The 27,109-nt window shown below is 42.3% G+C and overlaps 1 protein-coding gene across 6 annotated transcripts in view; it reads left to right on the top strand.

The window, feature by feature from the left end:
* il1rapl1a (interleukin 1 receptor accessory protein-like 1a) overlaps positions 1-27,109 on the top strand; it is a 185,570-nt gene that overhangs the window by 57,706 nt on the left and 100,755 nt on the right. For all 6 annotated transcript variants that reach the window (XM_074694841.1, XM_074694837.1, XM_074694839.1 and 3 more), the window contains exons 3-5: positions 13,424-13,709; positions 21,249-21,435; positions 23,106-23,259. In XM_074694841.1, coding sequence (XP_074550942.1) covers positions 13,424-13,709; positions 21,249-21,435; positions 23,106-23,259 — 627 coding nt within the window. The remainder of the gene's footprint in view (positions 1-13,423; positions 13,710-21,248; positions 21,436-23,105; positions 23,260-27,109) is intronic.

Here is a 27,109-nt window from a genome sequence, read left to right as displayed (position 1 = left end):
GTGTTTAAATCAGCGCCTGGCTGTGTGTGATATAACCCATGTGTTTAGGGATTCGTGTGTTTTGGAGGAGCACTCCTCCTGACGTCAGCCTCTCTCTCTGTCTCTGCGACCTTGATAACGACCTAAGAGCTAAAGAACACTGAGTTGTAAAAAAAAGGGAACGAGGTAGAATGGCAGAAACTGTATTGATAACACATTCGTTTTGACCTTCAAAACTTTGCTGTCAGTCAAAAAAGAGCTGAGAATGTGTGTTTGTGTGTGTGTGTGTGTGTGTGTGTGTGTGTGTGTGTGTGTGTGTGTGTGTGTGTGTAGGTGTGTGTGTATGTGTGTGTGTGTGTGTGTGTGTGTGTGTGTGTGTGTGTGTGTGTGTGTGTGTGTGTGTGTGTGTGTGTGTGTGTGTGTGTGTGTGTGTGTGTGTGTGTTTGGTGCCTGGGTCAAAGCCCTGGGCAGGAGCATCATTAGCTTCTCTTGCCCCGAGTGTTCCCCTCACTGGAGGAGTCTCTTCACTGGCTGGACGAATCGGATGGGTTGAACCTACCTTTTACTGACAATCTGAATCCTGTCACTTTGATTTAGCTTGGTTTTCTTCATCATGAGTTCATTTTAATTTTTTTTTTTTTTTTTGAAGATTATACACAATTTAAGAGGTCAAGTCACAAACCTTACTGAAAAGATGCAAAATAGCTCTCAAAGATGGGTTATATGGTGTCCAATTACTAATAATATCAGTATGACCAGCTGTGTGTGACATGGGATATTAATCCAAATTAAAAAAGACAACTTATACAAGGCTGTCCACTCAATTGGTTCCCAAAGTGGTATTGGGACCCCTTGAAGGTGTCCCATTACACCAGCTGTATTTCCATTACACTTTTTTGCAGGATAAAAGCGATATGTCTAAAGTTTGATAAAGTAAAATTGTGCCATGCGCATGTTTTCGTTAAGACAAGGATCACACAACACAACTTGAGTAAATTTTTGTCTCTGAAGATTTGATTCATTTGGAACTTGTGGAAGGAGGACTGTAACCAGCAGTAACCATGGTTACCCCAAACATTTCAAGAGCTGAACTGCCATTTTGATGGGTGTTTCATGGGGCCTTTCCCTCCTGCTGCACTCTGACCCACTCATAGCCTTACTGATGCCTTTACTGATGGTCAGAAACTACAACACCTGCACTGAACACATAACTAACAGCAGAGCTGTTACAGTATGAACACCAGACAAACTATGTATGTATTGCAGGGGCCATGTTCTGGGGACTTCTGGGAGAGGATTGTGGCTGAGAAAGTGAGGGAGGTGATGTGTTTTTTAAAAAAAAGGTGTTTACACTGCACTTTTGCGATAAACTTCAATATCCAGACTTCCGAAAAATCACCCTGTGGGAGCGTAATTTTTTTTTAAATCAAAATTTGAGTGTTTTTAGTGAACTTTTGAAGTGTCCATTACCATTTCTTTATCAAAATATTTAGGTTTTGTGCAATTCTAGTTGTAATAGAAACCCTTCCAATCAGCAGTCGCTGATTGGAAGGGTTGTGAAATGCCTTTCAAATAGAAAAAACTGTTTTGGATGACATACTTCATCAAATATTGTGAAAATATCAACACAAACAAGAGTTCATTGGAAGAAAAAAAAACATGCAGATCGAAAATGTTTGATCTGTTTTCAGTAATTCTTTGTTGAAAAACCCTGAGATGACTAAACCAGGATAACGACAGTGTCAGTGGAGGCAGATTGATATAGGAAACACAGCGACATGTGACTATAGGTAGACTTGCGTTCAGCCAATCAGCTGAATAAAGTGCATTTGGTCTTTTTTAGGGTTTTTTGTCTTTTTTTGGATCAGCTGAATAATTTGAGAACCCTTGCTCTAATCTCACTGATGAAAAACAGATTCAATAAATGCAAAAGTATTTAACACTGATAAAAGTACAGAGAGTTTCCTATAGAGACGACATACACTATCAATGAGTTGCTTTATGCCTCAGATGAATAAATCATCTTAATCTATTATGTAACGTCATAAATAATGAAAACAACACATGCATCAATGACTAAAGTAAGGCACCAGTTTATCTCCAATTAGCTTGACAACCCAATGAGGCCATTACATACGCTCATGTATATTGTATAACATGGTCTGCATTAGAACAACTCGTATGTTATGTTCGCATGACTGTTCAGCACCATGGACAGAGTCAGCTGGGACCCTTTACTTAAATATCAGTGACATCCCATCAAATTTAGCACCACGGGTTGATGAAAGTTTGGTTTTGAAGGGTGTAAGGAGTCAGTATATATTGGGATTTGAAGTCCAAGACCTGAATTCCCACTCGGCTACAGCACAGCTAACTTTACTGTGGGCCCGAGGATGTGGGGAGCCATGTGCTTCCCCCATAATACTCGAAGTCCACCAGCTGCTGCTTTTCACCAGACGGCCAACAGCTTCGCCACGAGGGCTCTCCGTCTTGTTTTTGCATCTTATAAACATGAGCAGGCCTCAGGGAACGACTTTCTGAGAGATCTGGAGTTTAAAGAGACATGTGAGGCGGACCAGCCAATGTGATTTAATGACAACAACAATCCTCCCTATCCTGGCCCAGGTCTTTGGATTACCTGATTATGGAGAGCACAGTTTGTGTGTCTGCGAGAGGAATTTGATGCCCTTGTTTTTGTCTCCTCCGTTCCTCCTCCTCCCCCTTTTATATTTTCCGTGTCTCAGGCCGCAAGAGGGAAGAGGGAAGAGGAGCATGGGTGATAATGACTTGTCAAATTAGAAGCGATGGAACCTGCAGCGAGTGTAAACACAATTCAGGATGTTCGGATGACATTTTCCGAGCTGTATTTCTACTGGGGGAGATTAGCAGAGTGACAGCTCAGCCTGAATCTCATGGATCACAGCTGCACGAAGGAGAGCACACGCACACACACACAAACAAAGACAAAGGGAGAAGAAATCACCAGATTTTCAAAACGACACAGCAAACTGACACCTGGGAGAGCATTCTGCAGAGGAAATCACACCCTGCGTTCACTGATTTAAACGCTTTGCTTTTCCTTGCAGTCATGGTCCAAGAAGCTTCCTATAGATTCCTGTCCATGTATCCTGCTGCACCCTATCAGCATGATGGATGGTGTTCACACACTGCCTTGACTTTATAACTTATAGGGACTTAATTTGCATGTGTCCCCATCGCCTGTAAAAGTGCACATGAAGTAGTCGCACTGTAGACTTTTCAGCTGTTAAGATATTAGAGCCTCCTGTTTCTTAGTGTTCTATTTTACGCATGGCTGTCCTCCCCGCCGTTGCTGCTCATTTCCCAACTTCGGCTATGAAATAAAGAGCCATTTACGAGGAACAATGTCCCGGCCACCACATCTCCCTCTATCCTGCCCCCACTATTGGAGAGATACTATTGAGAGTCCCGAGCGCATCAATTTGGGCCTCAAATGACTTTCCCCAGCTGGCCAAATCCTGACAAGCTTTCTGTTCTCCTTAAAAAGAGCCCTTTATCATCAAGAGAAAGGAAGAAAGGATGAGCAGGAGGGAGAGGAAGAGAGGGAGAGAGTGGAGAGTCAAAAAGCTAATGTCTTGGTGACACCCTTTCTCACACAACAGGGGAAATTTCTGTTCTATAACGGGTTCTGGTTAATTTGAAGTCAATTGGAGAGTTATTAAAAGGATCTGTGTGAGCTGAGCTGAACTTGGTCAAGGGCGACAAACTCACCCTGGTTTCTATATGAAACAATACACTCCTGTCACCTTGAAAGTTCCTGTGATTTGCCTATAAATGACTTCAACGCTGCACCGCTCCATATGTAGACTTTACTTTCCCACATTCATGCGTTTCCTCCACATTTCTCTGCTCTGTGTGCTGAAATCTCATTGTTGAGGATTTGCTTCATTTTTTAAGGTATTGTTTTGGGTTTATCTCTCAAAGCTTCATGTTGCCTTTGAATTTACTCCGCCAATATGTATGCAAATGCCAGCATCCACTGCCAGAAATTAGATTAACTTCATTTCCCATTGTTCCCCTATCCCTTCTGTAGTCTTCAGGTGCTGCTTCAGTAGTTTAATGTAACACTGTAGTGCATTACAGACCAATTTACAGAGCATGCACTACAAATAATGTCAGGGAGAGAAAAAATATAAAGCAAAAAGCAGAGAAATGATTCTGGGATTAAATTCACAGGCACTATATTGTCTTTAACGCCTTTACACTGCAGATGTTAACGTTAAAATAGCCTCTGTTCACTGGGATGCACAGTGAGTGATCAGCCTTTTATTGTCGAGTTTCTTCGCAGCACTTTTTATCGCATTTTTCTTATGATTGCAAAAACAAGCAGAACAATTGATAGATAAAAAGCATCTGGCAGAAACGGGAATCAATGAGAAATAAAGTGAAGGAAAGAAAGAAAAAACAAAGAGCACGAAAGTCGTCGAAGCATAAACGTCTTTATGGCAAACATTTAGAAGAAAGCTTGTTTAACATTTAGAGGGACGCTCAGTGTTTAAAACTTCCTGTAAAGCTGGAGTTAGTAAATGGGAAAATAGAAGTTTAAGTAAGATAACAGCTATAATTGCTGTAAACTGGCTGCAGTAGAAATAAAGGTTGAGGTAAATGGAGGCTTACACGATGTTTTCAAAGCATGTACATGTACGGAATTTATGCCCACGTATTTCTGTCACTGGTTTAAATGTTCTCATTTTCAGTCCTCAGCACAGAATGTGATCCTCAGTCATTATAACAGCTCTTTTGCATCATTTGTTTCTTTTTTTTTGACCAAAAATACGAAAAAGTCAAAGATAAGATAAAAGATACTTATGACATGAGGCTTTTTAATCTTACACATCGGTCACAGGTGTTCGTGCATTGCCGTAGCACTGCCATGTGTAATATGTCAGTGTCATGACCCCCAGGAGGAGAATGTCTGATGGGAAGTGCAGCAATAGATGCTGAAGAATTGAAAGTGCTTGAATTTCAACTTCTGACCTTGTCAGTGAATCAGCAGGCCGGACTTCAAAAGCTGATCTTCTGTTGTTTTTGGAGCAGCACGCAGCTGACCCTTTGACTTTCCTCTGTATGTTCGCCTCACACTTCTCCTCCGTGAGCTGGAGTTTGAGCAAACTGCACTTTTTGTGACTCATAAGAGAGAGGATAAAGAGGATAGGATAAAGAGAAGAGAGAGGAGCTGGGCTGGAGAGATGGGGCTCAGTATAGAATGGCTGCAAAAAGAACCTACAACCAACAGGTCCAGGGTCAATGAGTGAAAAGCAATCACAGCTGGACTCATGCAACAAAAGCCTGAAGTAGGAACTCTTTCATGCTGTTTCTCTGACTGTACTTCCAGCCCTGCTGCAGCATGAAGAACGAGGGTATAAAAGAATGCAAACTAGAGTCGATTATGGTCTAGTCAGCTTCTGTAAGTCATAGAGAGGCGTCAGGATGAACTTAGTTTCACTTCCAACTCCTCACAAGAGCTTCAAATCATACCTTTAAAATTGCATTTATTATTCAATCATGGCAGGAGGAGAGAAAAAGAAGATATAATTACACAGAGTAGTTTTCTGTTCTCTGTCTAACTGTTTTTGGATAGACAGCTCAGGTGGTTCACCACCATCTTTAGAGAGAATGAGCGGTATTGGTCCACATTTGCATATAAATGAGTAATGGTGAACTGTCAGAGAGACAGAGGGGATGATTTAGAGACACAGAAATATGGAGTGGCATAGCACAGAAGGAGAAATTAAAGAGACAGATATCAAGTTAGAGAACAAAGTCTGAGAAAGAAAGACACACAAACCCTGCATTCATGGAGCATGTAATGTCTGTTACACGTATGTATAATTTATGTTCATGAAATATTGCGATGTTGACCTTTCAGCTGAAGCAGGATCTGACTGAATGAATAAATTATAGATGATTTGTGTTATTTCCTCTCACATGCTGAGAACCTCTAGTGTTTCTGTTGATTTGATTATGTCGTTTCCAAGCGAAGCATGTTGACCCCACTTTATTGTAGTCAACTCTGCAGGACCCAAACTGGGCCTGTTCGTTGTGAATGCCAGAGAGCAGACTCAGATCGGCGTATTTTCCTTATCAGGCAGTGGTCGTCAAAGGCCTGAAGCTTGGATAACTCTTTGTTCATAGGTACATAATCACTCTGATCACATGTTCTGATCAGCTTATGATCTTCCTGTGTGCATTCACTTTGTGTTTTATGTAACGTGTTTGATTCAAAGCTAGGAGAGGAAGAAAATAACAGAACATAAAGTCATTGTTCAGGCAGAGCACTGATTGCAGGAGCTGATTGGTTGTTTTATTCATGCTTTATTGTAATTGTCTTGCTCACAGCTGTGGCTTTGTGCAGGTGTACGGCTGCAAATATAACCTCACACTTGTCTCTATTACGCTACTGATGCATTCAATTCAGTGCATGCTTGCTGCTGTGGCTCCTTCCACCACCTCATCTTCCTCGAGTTTCCCAGAGTTTTATCTTCATTAGCATGCAAATGTAACAAAGAGGTGCATAGTTGTACACATGAGAATCGTCTCTTCTTAAACATGTCTATAGGTGCTTTTCAGTCACAGGAAGGTCTAAATTTAGTTCTGGGGTAGTACATTTTCTTGTTCAAATGGCCCTCACTGTGGGGTAGTACTTTTCAGATGTCCAGGGACTTTGGGAGGTGGGGCCTGTAAGATAAACATTTCTGATTGGTGGAGCAGCCACCAGGTTTTTTATTTGCCCCCCTCCTCCATGCACAATAAGATGACCCCCAGCTGTGATTGACTTGGTTAAATGACTTGGTTTAATAACTCCTAACTATGGTCTCCTTTGAGCTTGTGTGAATGTGTCTCTGTCAGCTCCTGGTGTTCCAGTTTAAAGAGTGACCCTGCAAACTGGAGACCTTCAGCTGGATATCAAGTTCATTACAGCTGTTGAAGCATGGAAGAAGTCCTCGGGAATGCATCCTAGTTTAGTTGTATACATGTTTCATAATCTCTTCAGGTAAATAGTTAATGATGACCCAAAGCTGTTTCAGAAGGATCCATACTGCTGGAAGTCATCAATCAGTAGCTTGTTTTTTAAGGTCTGTCTCTGCCGACTCCACGACAGAGCTGTCTGGTGTTTCCCAGGGTGAAGCTGTTTTGGGCTTTTTGAAACAACTTTGCCACGGCCTCTTGTCTTCTTTCGATTCAACAAATCCATCTGCAGTCCAACAAAGCACCATCAAAACCAGCACAGGATAGCTATCTTCCATGCTAACAGGCTAACTTCACAAACCTGTCTTCATCTTCTATGGTGTCACTTATGCTGACTTGCCTTCTGTATTATCTTACTGCCCTCTACTGGTCTCCTGATGTGTTGCAATTATTATTATTTTTTTTCTCCTCAGGTTACTGGCCTGATTTAAACATAACTTACCTGTGTCTTTAGCCTGTGATAGAAACAAACAATTAGTCACAGGAACCATTTAGTTATGGTTGAAAAGTCCCATTTGACACAGGAGAAGAGAATATCGTGATTTTCTGAAAGACTGTGGTTTGTGTTTGATGTTTTTCAAGGCTTACAAGCGATTTAAACCATTTACTATAGATTCTGCACAATTACCTTGAGGGGTCACCAGCACTTGTGGAGCCAGAAAACCAGAGTAAGCAAGATGTAATGAGCCCTATGCACAGCTGAATTTCCATCATTGGTGCTGTCAGACATTTCCTCACCACCACTGTTCAGGTTTCGGTCTGCACATAAACACTGAGCCTTAGGGATAGAGTCAGCTGTATAAGAAGAGGGAGTCATGTATGCAGAGTGGGTGTTAGCTGAGACAGAAAGTTATTAAGAAACCTTCTCCACATATGGATCGTTGACTGTCTTCTTCATGGCCCTGAAAGAACCCTGCCGCCCACCCAACATCTGATAATTACACTTCATTAGGAACGCAGGTAGCGATGAGAGAAGAGGGGTCGACTCCTGAGGGGTGCACGGGAGCGAATGACAGACGTGTAAGTAGGAAGCTCTGCACAACTGAGCTACATACTGTTGTGAAAGGATAATAGGAGTTTGATTACGAGGTGACGTAAAGCATCAGTTGTCGTGGATGGTTGTTCTGTCTGTAATGGCTGTGTGTGTTGGGGGATGGGTTGTGGTAGGAGTGCATTTGCATATTTGTGCTGTGTGGGTGTTTATGCATGAATATTAGCTCAGGGGTCTGGGTTTATTGCCTTGGTTTAGTGACACCGTAAGATGGACAGGTCTGCCTCATCGGTAAATTTAATAAGGCATCAGTGAGGCACACACACTTCCTGAAGCTGGAAGTATCTACCATGTTTTTTTTTCCATCTATCTTTTATGAATAACATCAACATTTTATTCAAGATATGATGAATTCAGCACATTTTGGATGTAAGATTGCTGGGGCTAATATTAGCCTAGCTTGTAGATATAAAAGGGGGGGGTCTTGCTTTATTTGGGCTTTATCAAGTCCCTCTAGTACATCATCTCTTTACATGATTTACAGCTAAAAAAAAAATCCTTATTTTTCTCTCACTGGTGTTTCTGTTAACATGCTTCTTTAAGGCTCCCTGCTTCAAAAACTCCTTTTCATTGGCCAGCCTTATAGAGGCCTGTCAGGAGTGGAGTTACGGGCAGACCTTGGTGTCTTACGCCTGCCCCTTTAACTTGTTATAAAATAGAATAGAATAGAATATACTTTATTTAGCCCAGAGAAGAAATTCAGAAGTCACAGCAGCAATCAAGAAACCAAAAGTAAGAAAGTGTATAGAAAGTGCAAAAAGGTCCATAAGAAAATAGATGATGACAGCTTGTCCATCATTGTCCAGTTCAGCCAGCCTCCACCTCCACAGGGTCCAGGACTGAGCTTCTTCAGCAGTCTGTTCAGTCTCTGTCCCCTAGACCCTGTCTGCTCACAGCAGGTGAAGCTCTTCCAATGTGGTGTTGGTGTCTGCTGTTAGCTCTGTTAGCCATGTCTGTGAATAGCCCTGTGAATCTCAGTTGCTGGATTAGCAGAGCTTGCTTGTTCATCTTTTTGGAGATAGATTATATGTTTCCAATAACAATGGTCAAAACAGGTCAACGTCGTCACTTCTTAGCTCTCACCTCAGTTTCAGCACGTCATTCTCACCTCCTTCTCCTCACCTCTGGCACCCCACCTGGGAAATCATCAGGCCTCGCACCAGTTAGCTAACAGCTGAGTTCACATGTAAACAATATTGCCATGGTTACATGTAAGATCTCCAGACAAAAATAGGAGGAAAAATAGTAAAAATATCACTGAAGACACAAGGCAGCCACAACCAACAGGGCGGTGCTGATAACATGAAGATCCCGTGCTTGTTTTATACCAGCACATGAATAGTTTGAACATCCAGCATCGTTAAAGTGCATCATTGGTTTTGATTTAAGTTTCACTTTGATCTATGACAGAGGCACATTTCTTCATTTCTTGTCTTGTAGCTTGACATCCCTCCCCCTGTGCTCTTCTCTTTGCACCATCCTTACCTCTGCTCTACTCATCATGTCATGTGGCAGTGTTCAGGGCATCAGTAGCAGACCAGGGAGTGCTGCAGTTTACAGTGCTGCAGTAGGACTCAGTGGAGGCCAGAATCCCTCAGTCTGACAGCTGCGTGGGAATCTGTCCATATGGGAACATCCTTTACTGTATGTTCTTGTCCAAGAGCTGCTGAACAGAATTGCTACTAAAGGCGTGACGTCCCAGAGGTACAGAGAGGGAAAAAATGAGAGATTGTGTGTGTGTGTGTGTGTGTGTGTGTGTGTGTGTGTGTGTGTGTGTGTGTGTGTGTGTGTTTGTGTGTGTGTGTGTGTGTGTGTGTGTGTGTGTGTGTGTGTGTGTGTGTGTGTGTGTGTGTGTGTGTGTGTGTGTGTGTGTGTGTGTGTGTGTGTGTGTGTGTGAGTGCTGTCAGCAGAGAGAAAGAGTGAGAGGTGAGGACTGCAGTATTCCTCCAGCGGGAAGCATTGATTTTCTGGCCCAGCGTGGGGATCTGGGAAATGTCAGGCTCTAATTGAGTTGATAAAACCGTTTTGAGTTTCAGACGTAAATATGGTTTCCCCTCCGACATAAAGGCCACCGTATTAGACAAGTCCCGTTGGGAGGTCTGTGGGGAATAAAAGAGTTCCTTGTTTTCCTTTTTACAAGTGTTTATTTTAACAGTTTTGGATTCAGTTCTAAGACAGATTGTAGTGAAATGTAATAGGTTTTAAGTGTTCATACAGGTTAAAACATCTTCTTTATGAAAGAATGTCAACTCCTGATGTTGAGTTCTGCTGCACACAAGTACATTTTTGTTCTTCGGCTTATCTTAAATCTTACATGGGTCATCAGTGAACCACATCCAACCAGCTAACAGCTAACTTCTGGCTCATGACCTACTCCATTCAGTGACAATTGCTCTAAGACTGCAAGGGAAGCTCCGTTTCCCCTAAAATGTCCCCCAAAAAAGTGGTGATATGTACGGCTGTGTTTACATTTCATTGACAAAATATGCGTTAGAATTCCTTCATCTTTTGTTCAGCTACCTATCACAAGTAACTGGCTGGACCTCCTTCTCATTCATCCCCGCAGCATCTCAGCACTTTAACACAGTTGGACGTTGGGCATCTTCTGACTTCAGTGGGGAAGCGTAGAGTGGGTTGTTCCACTGTGGAAACTGGACTGTCATTGGATAAACGCTGGGCTTTGTTCCGCCCATCGGACGCTCAGCGTCTCTGGGGGTCTATGAGGCAGTGGGCTGGCCCAGACGCTGGGCTTCTGCATGACGATTGGATGATCTGTCAGAGGCTGAATCCCTATTTGATTGACAGTGAAACGAGCCAGTTGGCGATCTTGAAGTATAACCCTCCACCGGAGCATCTTCTGAATTTTACAGTCAGTTGTTTTGGACTGATCCGGAGGCTTTATCAATCCCCGTTTACCTTTCTTAAAAACGACGAGCGTTGTGTGTAGAGATTCTCCCTCTTTTCACCAATAAGCAGCTACAGCTACAGCTGCGGAGCTTTACCCCCGTCACACACACTTACAGCCTGTCGTAGTCTCACGTAGTAGCTCCAGCTGCTAGCAAGCTGACACAGAGGGTAGAATTTACGTTTAAATAAATGAATAAATAAATTTATGGTGTAGGCTGGAAAAAAATGAGCTTCCCCTCTTTGACTGACCAGCAGCCGCCACTGACTCCATTGTAATCTGGGCATGTTTAGTATTGGTGGTCTTGAAAGTCTGCTGGAAGATCCTTATTTAACCTGAGTTTTGAACAATTTTTGAAGCCACAGGATTAAAAAAACTCCTCTGGAGGACTGCTATGACTGAAAGGGTTCCTTGTTTTTGTTTACATGTTTGCTCCAATGCATTTCTTCTTGGACGGCTCGTCCACAAATATGCGAGCTGAAAGCAAATGACGGGTTTGAATGAAATGTTTTCATTCTACCCCGAATGTTTTCTGTCGCTGTGAATCAGGATACGAGCTCGTTAAAGGAGCGTTTTTGTTTTTGCACGAAGGGGCAGAGATGGAGAGAGTGAGAGCACGGCAGAGGTCACATCCATCGGAGGTGTGGAGGTTGAATAAAGAGAGGGCTGAATGGAGCTTCAGCCGTCCCTGCTGATTAGCAGATTGATATGCAAAGAGGGCAGAGGACTCACCTTATGCCTTCAGTGGAAATGCACTTAAATGTCACAATGGAGAGAATGCATTGGTCTAGATTTTATACAATTACTATCCTCTGTTGTAACTCAAATTAGGATGACACAAAACCAAATAAATCCCTCTTATGTCCACAGAAACAATGACAAACCTCTTTTCCTTGCATTTAGTTGACACATAAATAATTTAACCGCTGGTCTTGTGTTTTTAAATGATAAATCCTGGTCTTCATTAAGATGCTTATCAGTTGCGTAATCAAATCTTAAGTTTCATGGAGTGCATGTGTTCCTGTATGCATCTATAGGGGCCCTGCTCTCATTATTTGGAGTGATAATTAGACAGGCTTTGGCACATACACCCCCCCTTACACACACACATTCTGTTTCCTTCACTTTCATTTGTAAGCGCACTCACACACACACACACACACACACACACACACACACACACACACACACACACACACACACAGACACACACACACACACACACACACACACACACACACACACACACACACACACACACACACACACACACACACACACACACCGGTGGCTAAGCCTACTGGTAATTTGCAGACATAATTAGGCAGACAACCAGTCGTATAGGGAATGCACAGTCATGCAAACACACACACACGCACACACACACACACACACACACACACACACACACACACACACACACACACACACACACACACACACACACACACACACACACAGATACAGATACACACACTTTACTTCCCTTGCAATTAAGAGTATTAATTACAAGCATTGCTGTCCCTTTGAGGCCCTGTATCACTCACAGACTGGCACACCGTGGGGTTTGCACGTTATCTTACCATCTCTCTGTCTCTCCATGGTTACATATACTCCCTGATACACACCTGATGGATAAACAAATGAGGCTGATTAGTGGGAGAGTGATGGATGGTTAGAGGTTAACCTCTGGTGGAGTTTGGGAATTGAGAAGGATCAGTGTGTTGGAACTTGAGCCTGTGGGGGCTGTGCTGGTGTCTTGATTTCTGAACGTCCCTTTAGCTCTCTGTTTGTTATCCTGTCTCTGTCTGAGTTTTCATCCACTAACTAGGCCAGGAGATACATTTATACATTTATACACTAATCTACATCACAGTCCCTATGAGGACTTTTTAATGATCTTGAAATAGTCTCACTTTTATTATTTTACCTTTGCATAATCCATTATTTAACACAGATCCATTGATAATTTCAGCAGACATTAGCAGAATGTCCCTGATAAGTTGCATGACAGATAGCTTGCCTGTAACCTTCAGACAAAAAACTGTCCCAAAGGATGAATATCTGCTCACAGAGCTGTTAGACAAGGTACACAGAGCTGCAGGCATCTTCACAGTTAATGAACTAGCTTTGCACTCAGTGGCACCGCAGCGCCTCTGCACCCTCAGCATTTGGAGGGGCCCTACTTGACATTACTTTTGGAGATATTTTGGCAGTTCACTCACACATTTTACAGTAGTTGCATGTTTGCATCTTGCAGGGTAGCGTCTGAGCTGTCTCTGTAGAGGCCAAGGTGGCAAGACATGCCCTGAATGTGTGAGCAGCGTTGAGGAGGCAAGAGAGGAGGGGGGATGTGTCTGTTATGGTCATTGCACAGAAGAAAACACAATCCTGAAGCTTCTTACTGATATAAAGTGTTGTGTTGTAAAACAGTTGTATCTATCATTAATGTCCCGATGTGTCTCTGATTTTCTCTGCAGTGGATGGCTGTACAGACTGGTCAGTGGATTACCTAAAGTACCGGGTGCTGCAGGGCGAGCCCGTGCGTCTGAAGTGCGCTCTCTTCTATGGTTACATCCGGGCCAACTACAGCCAGGCACAGAGTGTTGGCCTCAGCCTCATGTGGTACCGCAGTTCTGGCCTGGGACACAGCGACTTCGAGGAGCCAATCTCTTTTGACGGCATACGTATGAGCAAGGAGGAGGACGCCATCTGGTTCAGACCAGCTGACCTCCAGGACGCCGGCCTGTACTCCTGCGTGTTACGGTAAGAGGGAGAGGAAAAAAAAAAGACAGAAATAGCCTCAGAGCAAATTTAATTAATCTGTTTTTGATTTGTTTTTGTTTTCCCGACATGAACTTGGTGTAATCAAATTTTTATGGCAATGAATAATTTTTGGTGGCTTTTATTTGATCCTTAAACTGGTGTATTTACCTTCACCTCTGATGAAATTATCCAATCCTTTAAGCAAATTTAACCCTCTTACTTGATGGGACAGCGATTAAAATGACTTGCCATTCATCTCATATTAAATCTGTCTGTACAATGGTTTCTAAAACTCGTGGGTAAAGCTGTGTTTGTTTCTCTCATGTGTGTGTGAATGCCTTTGTTTGTGTGTAAACGATAAAATGCAGAGGTGTATAGAGAAAGAAATAACAGAGTACACACACTTTGGAGCATACACACACTTTAGTGGGCCGTTACTGAGTCTCTCCTAATACAGGATGCATAATTATGTGTCAGTAACTTATTAACCTTTACAGTGGAGAACATCCCTCAATAAATGGCTCATTGCAGCTCCTCATCTCACAGAGTTTTTAATAAACTCCGTTAAAGGCCCCTTAAAGACCCGGAGAGGCTTGCAGAACACATGGAGTGTGACCAGGGGAATGTGTTTGTGTGTGATGATAGCCCGGCCTATTCTAATTTCTATTATTGTGCTCTGTAGGAATAATTTGGCACAAACACCTCCAAGTTCTGTTTCAGCGTTGTTTCATATCATCTTTGATTATTTAGAGTTCCTTCTAACAGAGCTCAGTGGGGTTTAATCTTTGAGCTCCTCGGTCCACTTGTGTTGAGGTTTTTAACTTCTCTGATGCTGTGATCAAAATAGTGTAAATCTGCCTGTGAGGTGTGAGCTTAAATCGTGCTAAAACTTTTTTTCATATAATAACCCAAACTTTACCACCTTAAACTCCCCTCTGGCAAAGAGCAGGAGTCTGATTTTCCTTTTTTTTCCTTCTTTTTTAAAAAAAAATTCTCCATTTATATGTTACACAGTACACTCATATGGTAAATCATACTTCCTGTCAAAACCCTTTCCCCTCTGACATCACTACGGATAGACACCTGTAACAACAGAACTAACTCAACTTTATATTCTCAACCTCCAAGAAAACTCATCCTTATATTTATGCTCTTGTGCTCTCTTTCCACATTCCCACGTTTTCACAAGGAAAGAGAAGGAAAACAGCATTTAAAAAAAGATACAATGGCCAAAATACACCAGATGAAATGCTAAAGGTTTCCTTTGCCTAATGTAGGATAAAGGTTTCTATCCAAGTCAATGTGGCAACTGCCACTGGATCTGCTCCATTGTGTTCCAGCTACATCCTTGTTCCGGCAGGCACATCAGATACACAAGCCGCCCAATTTTGCCAGATGCTCGAGCAGTAACACATCAATTTGAAAAAAGCAGATTAAACGAGACAGTAAGTCATGAACAGAAACCACCTAAAAATGACACACAGCATGTCTAAACCAGTTGGGACTTATCTGGACAACAACAAACGGACATCATGAGTAGAACCAGGCAAGGAGTCGACAGTTTTGAGGTTTAAAAGCCCGACATGAACCAGGAGAGGACCTCCTTGTGACCAAATCTGGTGTTTCCTTACATATTTAAGAGGAAGAAATCTAGGATCAGGAGTCATAAAGTTTGCCTTTTTTTCAGGATCCACTGGCAGATGGCCGAGTAGTTTGGGTTGCCCCTCATGCAAGTGGCCTGGGTTCTAATCAAGCCTGTGGCCCCTCAACTGCATGTCCCCCCCCATTCTCGCTCTGTTTCCTGCTCTATCCACTGCCCTCTCTACTATCCATTTAAAGACATAAAAGCCCAAAAAATAACTTTCTTTCAGGATCCTTTCTTGTCTTTGAATCTAATTCACCTTAAAAACTATTTTTATACCCAATAAATACAATTAAAAGCACATTTACACCAGCACCAGCAGCTCTACACAATAAACATGCACAGAGTGCGTCATATTCAATAAAGTTATTTCACTGTCAATTAGTCCTCAGACCTAATTCAGCGGCTCTGATCAGCTTGGCTACTATCTGTTTCATTTCGTCATAAACACTTGGCTTTTCTGTAAATACGTGTTTACTGATGTGGAATACATTTGTTTATTCTATGAATTTGCATTTTTGGCAAACCTCCAGTCCCTTAATTGGATTAAAACACAGTGAAACAAAGCAGTAAAGTGTATTCATTATCCATACCGCCAAGACAAACAAATAAATGATGTGATAAGTCCTGCTCAAGGCAACTCAGTGAAGCACTGGGATGCTCCGAGATGCACTGATTGTGAAGACGAGGGCTGATACTCAGACCAGTACCAATGTTTGGAATAAAAATTCAGCTGATAGTTGACTCGAATACTAATTCCTGATACCTTGAAGTATTTCTAAATATAAGAGAAAATATAAAGTTAATGTTTCTTAAACCAGTGGCAGATTTTGTTTTATTCTTTGTGAGTTATTCAGGCCTAATTTTTTGTCTTCTAATATCTTGATATAAGACACTTTTCTAGACTTTCCAGGTGAATGTGGCTAAGACACAAAAAATAATGAATTCTGGTACAAGTAATACAAAAATCAAAGGGCTACAATTTTCCTCACCAGGCATGAAATGTGTTTTATCATGCAGCACATAGAGGTATCTTAACATGAGCTGTAATGGGAATTCTTTGGCTTTCGCAACCAGTCTCAAGTGGGAGTTTGAGGAACTGCATGTTTTTTGCACAGCTGCTTGGTTTAACCATGAAGTATATAATGTAGCTTGTCCAACACGCTAGAAAAAAGTCTGTTCTGTGGACAAGCTACTTTGGTGTTCTAGCTTTCTGGAGGTAAAGATAAGATATGAAAGAGCTGGATTAACATCAGCCATAGACATTGAAGCCTGGTGGATTATTTGTTGAATGTTTGCTTTTTAACAAGGCAAGTATCAAACACTGCCAGTTCTCAGTGGATAGTTTGATGCATTCCTTGCAGTAATATTGAAATCTAATGTTCTCTGGGTTTTTTTTTTGCTTTGCTGCACAGTGAAGTTAGTACAACGCTGGAGATATTGCATGAGCATTTGTGCACCATCCCTTTAGTGTTTCTGACTATAAACATGATTATTGGACAAATTTTGGTGCTGGTGTTTGTGAGTTAGGAAAGAGAGCCACAAAGCAGCAGAAATTAGGTTGCACTAATACACTAAGCTGTTTCCAAAATGATCATTCCTGTGTCCTCAGCTACAGAATCACAAACCAATCTGATGTTGATGTAAGCACCCTCACATTACTGCTGATAGTCACTGCTTTGGAGCCAGACTCATGGTTTCATCTCAAACCCAGTGTGCTAGAGTGTAAAAAGGCAACAGAACAAAAAAAAAAAAAAAAAACTGTCACTGCTCTAATACCCTCAGCCTGCACAGCGTACACGGCAGGATGCTTTTCAATAGCTCTGGGCGTGTTCGTTCTATCTCTAAATGTAGGTAAATCCATCTGTGTTATGTTCAGATTCTCGTTGAAGCCCTCCAGATGTTTTTCCTCACAGAGAGATATAAAATTGTGACTTTAAACATGTGTGAATGGTTATCTTTGTCCTTCTTTAAGTCTAATCACCATTTTTCATGTGAAGGTGACTTCATTTACATACCAATCTCTGCGCCTCCTTTCTCCTTTCTCTCTTTTTCCTTGCTCTCCTCTACATGTCACCTCACATAAGGTCTGTAACATCGATTCAGATCCATCACCCCCTCTCTCTGTCTCTTACACACACACACATACAGACACACACACATACTCTGCCACAGTCGCTTTCTCTTTCACCTGACAAATGATTTTTTAATAATTCCTGTAATGAGTCTGTGTCCTGAAGTGGGTAAAAGCACATTTATTTTCTCCCCATGATCACATTTTCCAACATGTGGGTTAATAATGTGTGGAGAATCGCAGGGTAACGTGAGCTGCAGATTAATATCCAAACCAACGACTCTCAAATAGAATGTGACAGACGTGAAAGACACCACAGGACTGTGCATCGACCCCCGGCTGTCCATCAATCAAACACGGCTCCTGACACCTTCCCACAATGCCACAGGGTGCCCGCTGTGAATATTTAACATGTAGGGAAGTCTCCTATTGGCTCCCTGGAGACCTTGATGGCTCAGGTGCATGACTGTGAGAGGTCACTTCTGATCGCCAGTAAGCTGGGGAGTTTAGCTTCGCACGTGTGTGAGTGTTGGCGCATTTATGTGTCATCTTGCGTGTTTGCAGAGTCGTATTTGTTTCTTACACAGATATATTTGTTTAAGTGTGTTCTGTAAGCCCACACAACAGATCTTCCCACTCCTTTCCCTCTAGATAGCAGGCATCCAGTCGATAATTTGAGATTTCAGCACCAAGAGGGCATAACTCTGCTGCATTATCTTGCATCTAACTTTTGCTTCCTACAGCATTTTCTGGAAGCCCTGTAAGTCATCTCCTATACTGTAGAAGCATACAGTATCTTTTATTGTCATTCCAAGAACTATTCCTCTTCTGCACATCTCCACTGCTGCACATAGCCACATTAGTCCTTAAATGTGTGTTTGTGTGTGTGTGTGTGTGTGTGTGTGTGTGTGTGTGTGTGTGTGTGTGTGTGTGTGTGTGTGTGTGTGTGTGTGTGTGTGTGTGTGTGTGTGTGTGTGTGTGTGTGTGTGTGTGTGTGTGTGTGTCCGTCTGGATTTTATGATCCCAAGAGGTCAGAGGTGTTTATATGAGAGAGGTGACTCCCTTATTGCTTCCATAACCTGAGTAGATCATATGAAACCCTGTCATTTACAGTGAATAGGAGCATCTGGTGAGCCGTAAATGTAATGTAATGAAATGAAATGAAAGCCCATATGGCTGCACGCTCAGCCCCCTGTTCCAACCACCCGTTGACTGACCAAGTCAAATCACACCCAGGCTGGGCCGGGCAGCAGTGAAAGAAACATAGACAGACGTTTATTATAAAGCAATATGGAGTCACTGTTCGGGATCTCTTTTATGGCGTTGAGCTCATTTCAGATCAGGAGAGCCGTAATGCTATAGCTAATGATCGCTTGGGTCACGTATGAACAAGGAGCCACAGCTGCTTGACACTCGTACAGGTGACTTTTTACTTTTAAAGGAAAGGAGATGAGTCATACTAAATAATCTTAAAAATCCATGAATCTGTAAACTGCTCAAAACACTCCATTCAAAAAATAGCACAAGATCTTCTTGAGATCTTTTGCTATTGGTGAGGTCATTACATCAGGGTCTCCTAACTGGTTCATGTGCCTCAAAACCCATGGTCTGCCCAGTGGTGCAACATCATGGTGAAAGGCCCTGTTGCAAATATGTTTTGTGCCCTCGCCCTATGAGATTGCCAGCTCTGACAACACTATCCTAAAAAGTACTGAAAGAGCCGTTTAACCAGTGGTATTGTGGCATCTGCAAAAGAGACCCTGAGACCTAATCCGGATTGATGATAACAGTTTATTGAACCACTTTATACCAGTTAGTGTTGGCTGTACCCAAGCAAAAACAAATAACACTTTGCTCTCTGTTTAACTCTTAGACAAGTGTGTCCCATCACTCTCTTAGAGAACACACACAACTCACAGACGTTGGCTGCTGAGCCTCCCATCATGGGTGACGCATTCACTGGACCTTGATATTCTCAAACACAAAATAACTCATATTGGCAGTAACACATTAGGAGTTAGAAAAAAAAATGGATATACAATATATCTGGATTCTTTGTTTGACAATATAAAATTTAGGATTTTTTTTGTCAAAAAAATCTAATTTTTTTCAAATTCATATCCTTAATTTTAGTCTTTGTTTATAAACTAGATTGAAAAAAAAGTTACCACTTTTGTCCAGCAGAGGGTGAAATGTTTCTGTCTGGCTAACATGTTGTGCATTTTATGGGAAAATATGGCTCCTGCTAAAGTTTGTAGACATTATTATCACTATTTAACTTTTTCACATGGTCTGGTGTTAAAAAAGCAAAATAAATTGCAAAAATTTTAAAGATTGAAGAACTGCAATGTGAATCGAATAAGCCACCCAAAAATCGTAATAGAATCGAAAATTGCGAGAGAGAATGGCGTATCTTTCCAGGCCTATAACACATTGCCATTATCTAACACCAACAACCCACCCAGTCCGTTACAGCACCAACTTTTCTTCCTTCATAGGCCCGATAGGCGATGTTTGGTCCCCAGTGCAGCTGCATTGTTACAGTGTTGATATTAAGCCACTGACTCTGCCACGGACAGGCCGTGAGAGGGCCAGCCAATCAGAGGGAAGGGGGAGCCTCAAAGAGACAACAGCCAAAAAGAAGCATTTCATTAAGAGCCTGAAATAAGGCTTTTTCTAAAGCTCCAGAGAAAGAAAAATAGGGAAGATTTTGAGCTGTAAATCATACAAAGCTACTACTGCAAAATAAAGACTCCTTGTCCACTGTCTCAGCTGTAAATCAAAATAACAATAAAAAATATATATTAAATACAAATCCTGCTTTCAGACCTTGTGTTAGATCCATACAGCACCCCAAATCATCACCTTAAACACACTTCCATTTGCAACAAGTCTGTGTTAAAGTTATTTGATGTTTCTCAACACCAGGAGCTCACAAGTAGCAGGGGATCTTAATAAAGTGCTATTTGACGGGAATGAGATTGGGCAGGGTGTTATTTTTCATAGATATATCCATGACTGTAAAATGTACATCAGAATTTCTCTTTTTATTGTAGAATCCAAAAGTTATGTGAAAAAGACTGTCAAAGTAGAAAGGGTGGCAGTAGTTGCAAATATTACTGTGGTGTCGACAACCTTTGGCCTTCAGTTCGTGAAGGGCACTTGTTCTTAACGATTTTAGAAGTATTTCAAGATGTCGGTGCAGTTAAGGTAAGACATAGAGGCATTATTCTGTCGGTCAGTGTGTATCAAAGGTGAAGTGTGTTGTCGTTTGCTGTGAGATGAAGGGCGGTCCGGATAGGTTGTCGTTGTGTGGCGGGTACTAACTCCATGTGATGACCAAGCAGCTTTCTCTTCCTTTATGTCATGAGCCCCCCATCCCCTCATCTGATTAGCATTCCCAGGCCCAGCTGACTTCCCCCATAAATCCGATAGCGGTGGTGAGCGTGAGTCATTGACTCGGTAAAGCTGCTGAACGCGTCATTATTGCTAACCCCACAAACTGATGGGGGAGGGGCTGGAGGCTGCAGAGGGATGCATGAGGATAAAAATAACAACAAGAGTATCAAAGGGAGTGAACAGAAGTGAACACTCATTTGCATATGTGTGGTGGTAACACACACACACACACACACACACACACACACACACACGCACACACACACACACACACACAAATATGCAAATGTGTTTTTTTTGGTTTTCCTCAAAAAGATGTTTCAGTTATCCTTTCCTCAGAGATGTGAACCTTATTATTTTTGATACTTTTCAGAGACATACATCCCATCCTAAAGATCCTGCTCTCATTCATCTCCTCCCACAGGAACTCCACATACTGCATGAAGGTGTCCATGTCTCTAACGGTGGCCGACAACGACACAAACCTCTGCTACAACTCCAACATGAGACTAAATGAGAAGGCAGAGCTCAGCAAGAGTAAAGACATCCTGTGTCCTGACATCGACGACTACGTCGAACCCGGCAAGGAGCCTGACATCACTTGGTACAAGGTAGGCTCTCTTTCTGACAACGTGTCCTTGTTTTTTTGTGCTGATATTAATTTAAAGCTTTATGAATGTATCATTTGTACTCTTGCCGGAAGGTTCATTAATCTTCTATTTTTGCTTCTTGAACGCAGATATTTAAGCTTTTTGGTAAAGTAATAAAGCCGGAGTCTGTCTTTGTTCTTGTAAGGCTGAGAAATACCCTTACATGCTTATTGCTTTGTTTTCATTTAATTTCTTTCCTGTTTTTGCTTAAAGCCTCGTTGTAAGTGTGGGTCCTGATCACTTAGGAAGATTATGTATAGATGCAAATGATCCCAATGAATTACATAAGTGCCTCTGTGCAGGAGAAGTCATTTAAGGACTGAGCAGAAGGAGGTCACAGAGATGGCTTGTGGAGATGAACAGAAATCTCGTTCAAGGAGAAATTAGAGCAATGTCACTCTCGTGCCCTGCAGACTGGGTGGATGTCCTCTAGTTGCTCCTTGTCCCTGATCTTTATGCAGTGTGCACCTTCTCCTCCCTCACCTGGGCTCCTGTCTTTCGCAGGTCAGGCCCAGCCTGCGGGCATCAAAGTGCATCCCAGGGAAGGGCTCAGGCCAGACTAATCACAGGCAGATCAGCGGTAGATTAGCTGGATGGGCTCGACCTCTAGGTTTTTCCTGAATTCAATTATGGTCTGGGTAATGACTGGGAGTGCTGGAACCTAGAGTTATTTGGACCACTGCGGAGCCACGGTGATTGAATTCGAAGGTTGCCGGGAGCAAAGCTGGAATGGAATCCGCAGAGCCATCGTTGTTCCTGCCGCAGCATCGAGGGGCTGCGGACACAGGATTCATGTCATGGAGTCGCTCATTGTGCCTGCGTATACAGATACTCACAGACACAACAGAAACCCACTTATTCTGTCAGTGGAGACTAACGTAAATAACATTCACTGTCCTCTGTGGCACAACAGGAATATTGAATGGAGAATACTTAGTTCAGTGCAATAAATCCTGATTAGATAAGTAGGATAATGGCTTAGCTTTATCATTCTACTCTTTATGGTTTTTCTGTAAGAGCCGAGCCATGGATCCGACCACTTCAAACACTTACTAAATGCTTAGTGACGTTAGAGAGCGCTGACGTCTGTACTCCATACAGCCCAGACCACTTTAAATCTAACAGATCTGATTTGTTATCAAGCAGAGGAAGAGCTTTACATATCATGTCGGGCTGACCTTAAAAAGTTTCCCTCAGACTGTGTTCAGAACCAAACTAAGGCCTAAAGGTGTGTGTTACTTAAAAGTGTGTGAGTCACAAGACCCCGCTGACTTTCCCAGATGAACATGAGCTCAGTGACATGAACTTGAAAGGTCCTAAAGGTGTGTGTTACTTAAAAGTGTGTGAGTCACAAGACCCCGCTGACTTTCCCAGATGAACATGAGCTCAGTGACATGAACTTGATGGTCCAACACTCCGAGCTTGTAAAATAAGTATTTCAAGCTCCTGTGAGGAGTTTCATCTAATGGGACAGGCTGATATTAGAACCGATGTCTCTTGAAGACTCCAAAAAGAAATAAAGATTGTCAGAGGCCAGAATGACAGTTCTGGATTGTTTCCATCAAAGTCTGAATCTGCTGCTGCAGGGTAGAAGTTCTAACCCTGACATGCTCATCCTTTCTTACTTCCAGGAGTGTCGTCCAAAGCAGTGGCGTGCAAGTATCATCATGAAGAAAGACATCCTGTCAATCCAGGAAGTGAAGGAAGATGACATTGGGAATTACACCTGTGAAGTTCAGTTTGGCGGCTTCGTGGTGAGGAGGACGACCGAGCTCACCGTAACAGGTGAGTCCTCAAAGAGTGTGAAGAGTTGTTGAGTGCCTCTTTTACAAGTTCCTCTCTGTTGAGGAAAATTGTCCGGCGAGAGGGAGCTCTAACAGTTAGAAGCCCTTGAGGAGAGGAATGGATGTTTACAAACACACACACACACACACACACACACACACACACACACACACACACACACACACACACACACACACACACACACACACACACACACACTACGCTGAGCACTGCAGTGATGTCCTGCTGCTGTGTTAATTGCTGGGGGAGGTTGAATGCTGTAGCCTGGCCTCTATCCCTTTTTCTAGCTCAGCACTTTCCAGCCAACTGAGCAGTGCTGAAATATTTAAGGCTGTGGGCTAAACCTCCACACAGGGGGAGCAAAAGAGCAGTGACCAAGGTCAGGAGATTTACGCTGCGCTGCTCGCTCTGCTCCTATCCATCTCTCTAACTGTCTTCGGCCTGCTCAGGTGAGCACATGACAAAGAGGTGCATTCATTTGGTTGTTGCTCAGCGTGAGTGGACTCCAGGGTGAAGCCTGAGGATAGGACAATCCAAGCCTGCTCTGCCAGGTCAAGTGCAGGGAAAAGGTCAAATCCAGCCTCCAGATTTCACAGCAAACACCATTCTTATGTGCAGGTCTGTTTGATTCATCCAGTTTCTCTACTGCTTCTTGACTCAAATCATCTCCGGTTGTTGTTCTGTTGTGCTCTGTAATTTTTTTTAGGAAATGAATGAATTACTCCTGATCTCTAGTTTGTTTCACTCATTACCAATAAAGAAAAACACATCTGAAAGTCTCCCCCTTAAGAGAAACTCATTATTGCATCAGTTTGTTACTGCCTGGGATGATTTGTATGTTGAATGAATCTCACTGTGATTAATAGATTTGAATTTTAAGCTCAAAAATCTTCCCACATTGCTTCACCCTTCACTGCGCCCTCAGGTTGCTCTGTGTTTGCATCACTTCGACATGTAGCTACATGTTCTGTTTCTTATCTAAATCAAACAACAAATCGACCCACATGCTTTGATTCAATGAAATGTGATTTGATCCGTCCCGGATTCAGTGTTCTTCAATCACGCTTTATCCATTTGATCGTGATTTATCTAAAATGGATAAATCAAGGTTTCAACACAGAGTTATTCACAGTATTAGGAGAAAAAAGGCAAATATGAAACTAGAGACTATAAAAGGGTGAATTCTGCTCTTGTTCAAGGCTAATAGTTTCCCAATAGCAGTGCAGAGTCATCAGAGCACTAAAGATTGGCATCATCTGCATATTGATGAGTCTGTTATAAAGGAAGAGACGCTCAATGTTTACTTGCACAAAGCGGTCTGACCGAGGTCGTAGCTTGATCACAAAGTCACAACAGGGATCTAGTCTTGTCTGCATATATATATATCCAGAAAAGAGAATCTGACTTATGGCCGAGAATGTCTCACTCAGCTACAACAAGCAGGGGGGGAAGCAGCCCAGAGTCAATAGTTTATGACAATAAACTCAAAAAACAAACATGGCCACTGTACAGGAGGTATTGCTAAAGTACCTCTTGCATGAAAGACAGAAACGGATGCAGCGTTGTGGGGGGCAGTGGTCAGTGAGGCTGTTGAATACATCACTGGTGTTATTTCTTCTTCCTGTGTAACTAGAGCTTCATATCAGGTAGTAACAGCAACACTCCCCCTATGGTTTCCAACGGTACTGCTCAGTTTGGCAAGTATTTGTAATCTCCATGGATACATACAGAAATGCAGATAAAATGAACACATAGCATGGTCTGTATCTGAATATGTTGAGCATCTTAATAGTCAGATCTCGCGCTGACTGAGCTCATTGTACGATTTCTTAAGCTGCATGAAAACATATTACATATTACATATTGTAAAAAACACAGGACCCGGAGCTCGTCCTTGTGGAACACCTTTGGTAAACAGTTGAAAAGATCAATTGGGAATCCTATAGTGTCTAGTGTCTTACTGTAAGAAGCAAGACTGTTGACTCAAAGCTTAAAATTGTGTCCATATGGCCTCACTTTCTGCCACAATCTTACATGAGTGTTTATGTTATACCTGCTATACTTCATGAAATCCCAGTCCTTCCTTTGAAAAGAACCTGAGCTGGTGTTAGCATTTGATTAGTATCTTGTTTGGTGTTTCTTTGCATCCCCGGTCATTGCTCTTGTGGGATGATAACGGTGTAGGATACAGCTGCTATCTGCTATCTACAAAACAGGATGATACACACCTCAACCTGAGCATGGTGCACTCTGGGAAGAGGCTGGAGTGCTATCCTGCAGATGTGGCTTCCAGATTGGCCGCTCTCATGATTGATGATCCGGCATTTTATCCCCGCTGGGGCTCGATAAATATGAGGAAGATAGGAGGAAGATGGACTGGATTTCATTTGATCACTATTACCATCACGGTGTGACACTCCCAAGTGCTCGCTGTGACTTTGAATCTTTCTAAAGCATTGTAACAAGAAGGTCTTGTGCACATGCATGGGTCACATATCGCTTTATGCAGTGTGAAAGCCAAGCAGCAGAAAGAGGGTTTGGTTCTGAGTCTGTTTTGTTTCTTCTGCTTTTGCCTCAGTTTAAAGGGCTGTTTCAGCCAATCTAGAGCCTTGTTTCTCTCTTCTTTTGTGTTTGGTTTGTCTATGTCAGGGACATGCATGTTAAGAGATATCAATATTGAATGCTGGTCAGATATAACATCCAACTAATGAAGGCTATGAATGCTGTCCTTCAGGATTAAAAGGGACAAAGAGTGTTTTCAAATGTTGTCCAGCAAGTCTCATTTGTTGACAAACCAAGTCTTTCTCACACTTTGGCAGCAGCTACGAAGCTTGTGCCATGATGTCAGATAAATGGTGTAATTAATTTGACGTTATTCATGTGTATGTTTGCCTGTCAGCATGACCTCAATGTCCCATAAAGACAATGATCATAAAAACTTTATAGGGTAATAAATGCACACAGTTCACATTGGTGATACAAGGAGAGACTGACCATGCTGAGAGAAGGAAACAAAGAGAAGCTGAAAGAAATCACATGATTCATGTATGTATTCAGAGTATAAGCCTGTTAAATGGAAAGAGCTGAGGATTGGGTATATATATATATAACTGGGAACAGCAACCTTCACGGTCAAATCAAGCATGTGAACAAGAGTAAGTCAGGGAGAAAGAAAGAAGTAATTTTGTTCTCATTTTTCTGTCACTCCAAACATGTTTTCCATCGGTCTCCAATGTTCTTCCTTAACCAAGCGAAGTTACTACGGAGCCTTTATGTGACGCCTGCATGCTCAAATGTGCCGTTTGTGGACACATTCCTATAAAAAGCTGCATAAAAACCTCCCACACAGGTACCTCGATGCATGTTTCTCATAATGAAATGTCATCGACTCATCAAAACACATGAAGTTATTTTATTTGACACCCAAGATGCGCTGCTCTCCAGCGTCTCCTGCAGCAGGTAGATGTCTCACAGTTGATTCTCATCCTTGCAGCACATTAAATAATCTATGCCCCAAAATGAAGAAGATGTTCAGTACCGCCTGTGAGCTGACTGAGTGTGACTGACCCAGTGTCCCATATTTATTAGAAAACTTGCAGAAGCAGCAGAAAAGCGTCAACAGCTCAGCGGAGGGATTTTTTTTTTTTCTTACAAGATTGCAATATGAGCTTGTTTCAGTCAGCAGCTCTGCGTCATCAACAAGCTATAAAAATATGACCAGCTCGACATCACCACAACATATTGCTTATTACCACACCACCAGGTACCTCCTCTTCAAATCTGTAGCATCCTGGCAAAATTAGATTTGCTCACTCATGCCAAAGGCTCA

This window comes from Halichoeres trimaculatus, unplaced genomic scaffold (assembly GCF_033239565.1).
Source record: "Halichoeres trimaculatus isolate MK-OKI-2021-1 unplaced genomic scaffold, fHalTri1.1 fHalTri1_scaffold_19, whole genome shotgun sequence".
Lineage (NCBI taxonomy): Eukaryota > Metazoa > Chordata > Actinopteri > Labriformes > Labridae > Halichoeres > Halichoeres trimaculatus.
Note: the sequence above shows the minus strand (reverse complement) of the source record. Positions and strands in the feature narration are given on the sequence as shown.